Here is a 10483-nt window from a genome sequence, read left to right as displayed (position 1 = left end):
TCGGCTGCTCTGGAAGGAGAAGGGGGCGGGGGAGGGGGCGGGGGGAGGAGGTCCTTCTCAACCTCGGTAAACCTCCTCCACAGCATTGGGGTCGTTAAGGATGGAGCTTGCAGGTATCCCTCTCTGCACAGTGTAAATTCAATATGAATCATTTCAACTTATATTTTAGATGATATCCCAGATGTTCTGAGTGTGAGGAGGCGTGTTGACTAGCTTTAATGTAATTTGGTTGGACAGTTTAGTTGCGGAATTTCCAGTGTCTTTATCTTTGGCTCTTTCTTTTAAGGCAGATCAAATTCAACTAGAGGTGACCCTCCAGCTTCCTACCTGGAGGGTACAGATCTGGTTGTAAACACTCTGGGACCTGAAAGGAGGAAAAGGACTCTGCGGCTAACATACACTTCAACCAGTGCAGAGACCAAAAAAGCCTGTCCTTTGCCAAGGAGGGGACCTAGGAGTGCCAGCAAGAGCTGAGTAGAGGACCTAGGGATTTGACAATTTCAGAAACAAACATGGAAGGTGGTATCGCGGGGACGGAAACAAACAGGGGAAGGGAAAAAAAGCAGCCCTTAGAGAAAGCAGAAACCATTCAATGAGGAGAAAACCTTATTTATTTATACACTGAGATGTGTGACACCATTGCAACCATAAAACAGTAACAGGCTACTATTTTAAAAGGAGCATTCAGAGACAAAAAAATATGATAGTAGAAATGAGAATTCAATAAAAAGGTGGAAGATAAATGTTGGGAAGTATCCTAGGGGGAAAAAAAGCAAAAGGACAAAGAAATGAAAAATATGAAAGAAAAAATAAATTAGAGGACCACTACAGGGGGTTCAAAATACAAAAAATAAGAATTGTAAAACAACAACAACAGGGATTAGGGAAGGAGTTATCACCAACAAAACAAGAAAATTTCCCCCAAACTAAAGGTCATGAATTTCCAGCTTGAAGAGGTCCCACTGAGTGCCAAGCACAATGGGTACAACTTGACTCATCCCAAGGCTCATCATTGTGAGATTGCAGCACACTGGGGGCAAAAAGACAATCCTAGCCTTCCAAAGAGAAACAGAGATCATTTAGAAAGGATCAAGAATCAGCATATCTTTTGATTTCTCAAGGGTCACAAAGAAAGCTAGAAGACATGGGAGCAGGTCTATTAAATTCCAAAGAAAATTTATTTCAAACTGAAATTCTGTACGTGACTAGTAAACTACCAATCAAGTGTGGATAAAGAATAAAGGTGTCGGGACTTCCCTGGTGGCGCAGTGGTTAAGAATCAGCCTGCCAATCCAGGGAACATGGGTTTGAGCCCTGGTCTGGGAAGATCCCACATGCCGCGGAGCAACTACGCCCGTGTGCCACAACTACTGAAGCCCGCGGGCCTAGAGCCCGTGCTCCGCAACAAGAGAAGCCACTGCAATCAGAAGTCCTCATACCACAACGAAGAGTAGCCGCCACTCTCCGCAACTAGAGAAAGCCCACGCACAGCAACGAAGACCCAACACAGCCAAAAAAAAAAAAAAAAAGGATAAAGGTATGTTCAGACATTCAAGAGCTCAAAAAATTTCCCTTTCATTTATTTCTCCTTCCTCAGGAAGCTACTGGAGATGTACTCCACTAAAATGAGGGCTAAACAAAGAAAAAGAATGCATGGGATATAGGAAACAGAAGACACAACACAGGAGAAAAATAAAGTGGGAAGCCCTGAAAACAGCTGTGCACTAGACGTAGATGGTGCAGGTCAGAAGGCTCCAGAAGAGGCTCCTTCAGAAAGATGAGACTGATAGAACTTCTCATCTATCTGAATCTCTGGAGGGAGAGGTTTAAAGAATCATTAAGAAGTCTTAGTGATGAACAGTAAAAATAAGATCATTATTAACTGCAAGAAAAACAAAAAATTGAGGAGAAGTAATCATAGTATATTACTTCGCTCAAGATGTGAGTAATGTTTACCTAATTATAATGAAGTAAACACAAATCTGTTTTTAAAAGTACAGTATAACTGGGAACTTCTCTGGTAGTGCAGTGCGTAAGACTCTGCGCTTCCAGTGCAGGGGGCCCGGGTTCAGTCCCTGGTCAGGGAATTAGATCCCACATGCATGCTGCAACTAAGAGTTTGCATGCCACAACTAAGGAGCCCTGGAGCTTCAACTAAGGAGCCCACATGCTGCAACTAAGAAGTCTGCCTGCCGCAACTAAGACCTGGTGCAAACAAACAAATATTTTTAAAAAGGTACAATATAACTATATTAGGCAGATAAAGGGAAGGGAAGTGTGGTGGGGCTGGGGGAAGGAAGAAGAGCTAAACCTAATTTTCCACAAGTGAAGTCAATAGATAGTGCCTAAAAGTGAGACATCAAGAAATAGCAATGCAAACATTTTACATAGAGAAATGAAGGTAAAAAAAATCAAAATAACCAGTTGAAAGATGAAGTGACTTTGAGGAAAGGGAAACAGGGAAGGGGCAGGGTGGGGTTACAGTCTCTTCTGTTTCATTGCAAAACTTACAAGGTTTCTATAGAATTATTTGACTGTAAATCACAGATATGTATAATTGATAAAAATAAAAAAATAAAATTAAAGGAGAAAAAAGATTGCTCTAAACCCCAATTTTTACCTCTGAACAATTCATATTCCAGTGAAGGAAACAGATGAAGTTTAAGATTGAGTGCAGTAAGTTCAACAAGGGAAATGTTTGCAATGACTGAGGGAGCACAGAAAACAATTAACTACTATCTGGGGAATGGAGAGAGTTATCTAAGATGGACAGAATGCTAGACAATAATAAGGATGAAACAAGATAAACTGTGTGTGCTAGGCACTTAGCAATCCATAGTACTGGTGTGGAGTTAAAAGCAGGATCCTGAATATTATACATAATATACATGTTAGGATGTAATTTTAGAGTCAAGGAGAACATTAAACTGTCAAATGTTTATTAGAGGGAGTTGGAATGGGGAAGAAGTTTTGAACACTCCTGTGTTATTTTAACTATAAAGGCCAATAAAGAGCTGCCTTTTTGGAAAACAAAAAAGCAAAAAATGCATGTTTTACTTGGATCTTGTCTAAGGAAGTTTAGGCTGAAATGCAAAAAGGGTAGGTTTTGACCATGGACCCAGTTAATGTCCAAAGAAACGTGAACATTCTTTCCTCCATACGTGCTTGTGGGGAGTTGGGCCACAATCTCAGAGAAGGTACTTTTTAAAGTACAGTTGACCATTGAACAAATCAAGTTTGAACTGCCCAGGTCCATCTATACAGATTTTTTTCAATAAATACTTACTACAGTACTATATCATCCGCAGTTAGTCGAATCCACGGATGTGGAACTGCAGATACAAAGGGCTGACTATAAAGTTATACTTGGATTTTCAACTGGACAGAGTTGGTGCCCCTAACCCCTGCATTGTTCAAAGGCCAACTGTATACGAAAATTAAAAGTTTAGATTGAATTTCTACTGTGTGGGTGTGGTAAAAATACTTGCAGCTGCTGTCATTGGTACATTAACCTATGAATTAACCACAGTTCAAGAAAATGTGATTGTACATGCATTAGGGACGGAAAAGTACTCAAAGTACTTAACTGAGGCGAATAATATCAGCGGAAGGCAGCATAGAACGCAACCAGTCTTAGCGAATTACGTATGATCAGCTAACCAGATTCCCACATGTAAACCCAGATTTTAAAAACAAGTCTACTGCTGCTATGGAAAACTATATGGGGGTTGGTCAAAAGTTTTAAAATGTAATTACCATATGACACAGCAGTTCCCCTCTGGGTATATACCCCCCGCCAAAGCGCAGGTGCGACCGCCTGAGAGCTCATGGAGTGAAAGGACCACGGTGAGCTCCAGCCTCGCAGGTTGCAAGGCCAAAGGGTGCAAACAAGAGGCTTCCCGGGGGCCACTGAGCAGGGGTGGGAGGGAGTGGGCGGGACCTCCTCCACAGGTTGGTGGGCGGGGGCGGAGGAGGCGTGGCCGGCGGCGGAGGGCGTGCTCCGCCCCGGGGTGGGGCCAGCCGGCAGCGGCGCGTCGTTGCGCCGCACGTGTGCGAGGCCAGCCGCTGTGAGTCCGCCTGAGCGCGGCGGGGTCCAGGTGCCTACCGAGCTCGCTGCTTATGCCTGGCCGCCCTTGCGGCTGGTTCTTACGAGTGGCCCTTGCCGCCGCCGCCCTCCTGCGCCCGGAGCAGCGCGCCCGCCTCCTTGTCGCCCGGTCCGCGCCGCGCGCGCGCTCTCAGGCCCCGGGTAAGTGTGCGACCTCCCCACAGCCGCCCGGGCTCTGCGGCCAGCCCTCGGCCCTGCCACGCGGCCCAAAACCCCGCCCGGAGGGGCAGCGTAGACTGGGAAGGCGTCCCGGCCGTGGTCTGAGCCCGCGGCGCGCCCGAGGCGCCTCCATTACGGATCGTGCCTGCGGGAGCGTGGCGGGAGCCCGGCTGGTTCTGCGGTTCGGCGGTTCCAGCCCCGCCCCCAGCTCTCCCGGCGGGTCCTCGCAGGCGCCGCGCCCTCCCTCCTCCCCGCGGCGCTGTTAGCCCGAGGATCTCAGTCCCACTCCTCCCTTTCTTTGCCCCTGAGGCTCCCTAAACTCTTCTTCCTCCCGGAAGAGAAAACCCGCCTTTATCCCGAAGCCCTTTATAGCTTCCGTACACCGCTGAGCCAGGCTTCTACCGGGTCCAGCCCACGTGCTTTCGTTCTCTTATTTATCTGTCATTACTAACAGCGAACCTACTACGTGCCAAGCAGGCACTCAGGTGACTGCTTGTTTTGTATACGTCTTCCAGTGTAGGAGCAAACCGGAGTTTTTCTCGGTCAGTGTTTAATGAGTGGATGGAGGAGGTGCTGCTGGGCGTGTTGACCCATCCGCACGGAGTCGTTACCGCCAACCCTGCACCGAGAGGTTTAACAGTACACCCTCATTGCCTGGGTATTAGCGCCTGCCAAGAAATAGGGTTTGGAGAGTTTAGTCTTTCAAATATTTGGTTCCGTTGTCCGACCCTTTTTTTTTTTTCATTCCGAAAATATAGGGTTACTAAGGACTTTTGTTTCAAGTCTCTAATCTGTGAAGCCGGCATACCCCCCATCACCTTGGCAATCCTTGCCTTGCACCTCCTTGCCTTGGCAATCGAGGCACCTGCCCAAAATCAGACTGTACACTCATACTGGATAGGCAGTGATGTTGTTCAATCATTAGGCAAAGTAGCCAACAGTTCGTGTGTGTTAATTTATAACTCCTTTTGAACGTATCTTTTGATTGATAGAAACTGGTGCAGTAGAGCTGTTAATGAAACGTGGCTTTTGGCCCCAAGTAGGAGAGAGAAATAATAGTCCAGCTGGTCTGTTGAATAAGTTTGCTCCTGCCTCAGGTTCTTTACAGGCACTGTACCTGCTGCCCGAACACACACATCTTTTCATGTCTTCCTTCAAGTCTTTGCTCACAAGGCACTTCGTTAGAGAGACTTCACTAAAGAGCACCCCTCGTACTCTCACTGTCGTTACTCTGCTTGACTTGTAGCTCTTATGCGTGCATGTTCTGAGATTGTTTTATTTTATTCTCTGATATGTAAGCTTAATGGGAGTAGGAAATTTTCCTCTTTTCCCCAGTGCCTGGAACAGTGCCAGACACATAAGAGGTGGTTAATAAATATTTGTGAAATGAATGAATCTAAGGGACTTAATGACTTCGCATATTAGAGTGTGGTATGTGCGCTGCCCTGAAGAGAGTGCTCTTTTATTGTGAAAGCTGGAGGGATTCTTGATGGTTTGCAGAGGACGGAGGATAGATGCATTTAAAAAGTGGAAATTGTGGAGGGTTTTGAAGTACAGATAAGATTATTATGGCTCTTCTTTAGATGTTCATTTTGCAGGAAGTAATGTTAAGGGACTGTCAGTCTTGTATTAAAATTTTGAAAATGCTGAACTTTATTTTTGTTGTGGATTGTAGAGGAAGCTTATTGGTGAATCTAATGTCTTAATGAAACAAACTTTTAAATACTGTTAAAATTGTAATATTTCTAATCCCATTTGGCTCGTTCAGAGTGTAAAAGAAACAAAGCCTATTACTTTAGTATTCCCTCTAAAGAATTGTGTAGGACGTTGAGTTCATGGGTAAGTATCATTAAATTTCATTCTCTTCCCAGTCGTAGCATCAAGTTTCTGGTCGATAAAGATTTTAGTTGACATTTGAGAAGCTCTCATTAGTATCATGGATAGTGTTTTTGTACAGCATTATGTTTCTTAAAATTTTTTTTAAATTTTAGTACCATTTAGAAAACTCATAAAGCTGGTCCCTTTACTCCCCATCCCCCCCCCTTTTTTTTTAAAGCCAGTCACTTTTTACAGCTTTGAGGTAGAAGGCTTGAATATGTATATTTAGATTATCCTGAATGCAAAGCTCATTTCCTTAGGGAAATCAAATGGGGACGGTCAGGGTTGTTTTATTTTTCTGGTTGAATTCTTCTTGGCCTCTTGGATGTTCACATGATTCATTCTCTCTCTCATTTAAAAATTATATTTCATTTCAGTCTTCTCTTTTGTGTAGTTTCTGCTTAAGAAAACAACACTGATTTGAGTTCTGCCTCCCTTAGCGCAGACGTTTGCATACCTGTTCTAGCAAATATGTTCTCGGCTTCTAGGCCCACAGACAGAACTTAGCAAAATTTATATTGAGTGATTTATAATCACTTGTGCTATATATACTTTAATAATCTCTGTGTTAGGGCCATTGGCTAAAACAAATGAAAAGTATACTTTTGTTTAATGAGCTTGTCTTTACAATTAAATGTAACAAGAAAAAGAGATCAGGCAAGTGTCCACAGTATCAAGAAAAGGACTGCCAAAAGATACTAAAGGTCTGTTTATTTGGTGCTCTTGGCAGTGCTTTGAGGGTCTCTTAAAATTAAATGGTATCTGAAGGAGAAAGCCATGTTTAATCATTAGTCCAGAGAACAAAAGAAGCATAAGAAGCTTTGGTTTTCCCCAGACTCAGCAATACAGTTCTGCAGTGGAAACCATCCATAATAAATATTAATGACCAACAGTTGAATAGCAGCAGCTAGTACAGACCTTTGACCAAGTCATCATTTTCAGCTTTAAAGGGAAAGGAACTGATACTTAAGAGAGGTGACCCACGTGGTAAATGGCAAAACCTAGATCAGGCTCCAAGTCATATGCCCAAACTGCCAGGCAAGAGTTGAAACCAGTGGTTGATACTTCAGATCCACGATCTGCTAGTATTCTCATTCCAGGGATGTTAGGTGTAACAATGCTGTCCTAAACCTTCTAGAATTTCATTCACATAGGGGAGAGTGAGGAGATGGGGTGATGTCCATATTTTGGCTTAGGTGACTGGTAGTTTGTTGCTAACATTCCTTGAGAGGTGCAATTTAAAAGAAGTGCAGGGCTTCCCTGGTGGTGCAGTGGTTAAGAATCTGCCTGCCAATTCAGGGGACACAGGTTCGATCCCTGGTCTGGGAAGATCCCACATGCCGCAGAGCAACTAAGCCCCTGCGCCACAACTACTGAGCCTCCGCTCTAGAGCCCGTGAGCCACAACTACCGAAGCCCATGCGCCTAGATCCCATGCTCCGAAACAAGAGAAGCCACTGCAATGAGAAGCCTGCGCACCGCAACGAAGAGTAACCCCTGCCCCATGCAACTAAGGAAAGCCCGCGTGCAGCAACAGAGACCCAGTACAGCCAAAAAAAATTAATTAATTAATTTAAAAAATAAATAATAGAAGTGCATTTGTGGTGGGAAATGATGAGATCACTTTGGGGCATGTTGAATTTGATGTTTGATTCTACCTCTTACCAGACTGTGTGACCTAGAGCAAGATAGTCTGTTTTTTAGTGGCTAAGATGGGAATATTAATGACGCCTAAGTCGCAGGGTTGAAGCAAGGCTTGATTGAGCTCCCTGTACACTATCATTGTTTAGCGGTCGTTATGATTGCCTTGGACCCCTCCCCTGAGTAAATCAGGGAGTTGGAGATGCGTCTTGGCTGGAAAACTTGGGAATGAGAAGGGAACAGGACTGGGGAAGCCCAAATTTAAGCAGCATGTTGAGCAGGAGGGGAAAAGAGCACCCGAGAAGCAGGAGAAAAGCACGGAGTAGAAGCCAGATCTTCCACCAGAATGTAAGCTCCACGCTGGCGGGGCGTTTATTTGGTTTGCTAGGGTGTCGCATGCAGTACCTGGAAATAACGCCTGGTACAGGGGTGCGCGGTGAGTATTTGCTGAGGGGATGGAGTGCAGGGATGAGGAGTGAGTGACTGTTAAAAGGAGTCTGGAACTCCCTTCAGAGGGGTGCAGTTGCAGGAGAATGGTTATAATAAGGGGTCTTGTGAATGTGCTGGAAGGAGGTGTGTCTGTCCCAGGATCCCTGTTTTCTTTGTGAGTGGCACACAGGACTTGGAGAAGACCCTGCTGACCAGGGATGGCCAGGCAGTATGGAGGGCTGTCACAAGAGGAAGTCCCCTCACCTGGTGATGTTTTCTCCAGCAGCAGCCAGGAACACAGATGGAGACAGTAGGATTGGTACTTGATTGAGGTTTAGCAAGGATCGTGCAACTGGGCTAGTGAGCAGGAGTGTTGAGTGTGGCTTAGGAGTTAAGAGCTGTTGAGGTTTGGGGCGCTTGAAGAAATGAAGATGGAAGGGGTGGTATCTTGGGACTGCAGGTCTCTGTGTTTGAAGAACAGGTGATGGGAGAGAGGGAGCAGTAGAGCTGGACAGAGTGGTGGTTTGATGAGAATAGAATAATTAGTGTACCTTTTGATACCTTGAACTCTTATTTTTATTATAAAAAATTTCAAACATGCAAAGTAGAGAGAATGATGTGATGACATCCCCATATTCTCATCACCCATTGTTGTTTCAACAATTATCAACTCATGGCCAGTCTTGTTTTAAATCTATACCCCAGTGCACTTTCATTCATCACTGGTAAACTATTCTGAAACAAAGTCCAGACTTCATATCTTTTCAACCATAAAGATTTCATCCTGTATCTCTAAAACAAAGATTCTACTTTTAAGTGTAACCACAATGATATTATTATACCTTAAAAAGTTGACCATGTTATCTTTTAATGAAGATACTTTTTTTTGTTTGTTTTCTAATTAATTAATTAATTTAATTTATTTTTGGCTGCATTGGGTCTCTGTTGCTGTGTGCAGGCTTTCTCTAGTTGTGGAGAGCGGGGGCTACTCTTCGTTGCGGTGCGTGGGCTTCTCATTCTGGTGGCTTCTCTTGTTGCAGAGCACAGGCTCTAGAGCGCAGGCTCAGTAGTTGTGGCTCACGGGCTTAGTGTCTCCGCAGCATGTGGGATCTTCCCGGACCAGGGCTCGAACCCGTGTCTCCTGCATTGGCAGGCGGATTCTTAACCACTGTGCCACCAGGGAAGCCCCATGCTATCTCAATGTCATCAAATATCCTTTCTGTTTCAGTATATCTGATTGTTTCATAAGTACCTTTTTAAACAGTTGATTTGTTTAAACCTGGATTCAAAGAAGGATCCACCCATTGCATTTCTTTGTAGGTTTATCTATATGTTACCCTTTCCTCTTTTTTGTCTTGCTGTTTATTAGTTGAAGGACTGTCCTGGTCCTTGTTGAGTTTCCCACATTCACACTTTTGCTAATTGCTTCTGCATGGTGGTGTTTAACATCTTTTGTCCGTGTATGCCATCTAAACTAGTAGTTAGACATAGGGTTTCAATCAGTAAGAACTTCATAGATAACATCGTGTCCTTTCAGGGGCCTGCAGTGTCTGGTTGTCTATTTTTTGTGATGTTAGTGGCCATGGATGTCATTGCCCAGGTCCAGTATTTCATTAGGGAATTGCTACTTAGTAGGTCTTTGATACCTGTAGATGGGGAACAGTTTCAGCACCTGTTTCAAGAATTCTTCAAAATATCTATTGATGCTTGTTATACCTCTCTGGATTCTCTGGCAGGCACAAAAGAATTACTGTCCTCAAAGAATCTGCAGACCTCTTGAGGGAGAACAGGGGACTGGCATTTATCTAGTTCCTACTGTGGCCAGCCACTCTGTGTTTGTCATCTCATTTAATCTTCACCACAGTCCCGTGAAGCACGTGTCATTCCCGTTTTACAGCTGAAGAACAGAGGCTTGGAGAGATTAAGTAATTTACTCAGACCAGTTACACAGCTAGAAAGTGGTGAGGGAAAGCACGGTATCTGGGTGCCCACATGGGTAGTGCAGATGAAGGGAGGTAAAATGGGAAGACATGGACTTAACAGAGAGGAAGGCATGGGAGTCAGGGCTCGTGGTCTTCAGATGAGTCTCAAAGGACAAGGGAGCCCAGGGCTGAGACAGGTGTGGAGGACCTCCCACAAGAGAGAGCTCGTGAATGGTCAGGCTGGGAGTGGGCACCTGTGCGGGCTGGGCCTCGGTTGTCGGAGGCCTGTGTGGAAGATAGTGGCACATGGTGCTGGATGATGGATGGTGCCAAAGCAGAAGGTTGGAGCA

General features: G+C 44.7%; 1 protein-coding gene across 5 annotated transcripts in view; it reads left to right on the top strand.

The window, feature by feature from the left end:
• Positions 1–10483, top strand: part of PUS7 (pseudouridine synthase 7) — a 101714-nt gene that overhangs the window by 43277 nt on the left and 47954 nt on the right. For 3 of the 5 annotated variants that reach the window (XR_009565129.1, XM_030834374.2, XM_060304796.1), the window contains exon 1: positions 4024–4246. The exons of 1 other annotated variant lie outside the window; for it this stretch is intronic. Coding sequence is in view for 2 of the 4 variants with exons in the window: in XM_030834374.2 (XP_030690234.1) it covers positions 4120–4246 (127 nt within the window). In the remaining 2 variants the exon portion in view is untranslated. Of the gene's footprint in view, positions 1–4023; positions 4247–4647; positions 4750–10483 lie in introns of those variants that run through there. One more of the 5 variants, XM_060304798.2, reaches the window with a different exon arrangement.

This window comes from Globicephala melas, chromosome 9 (assembly GCF_963455315.2).
Source record: "Globicephala melas chromosome 9, mGloMel1.2, whole genome shotgun sequence".
Lineage (NCBI taxonomy): Eukaryota > Metazoa > Chordata > Mammalia > Artiodactyla > Delphinidae > Globicephala > Globicephala melas.
The sequence above is the reverse complement of the archived record's forward strand: the minus strand, read 5'-3'. Positions and strand labels throughout refer to the sequence as shown.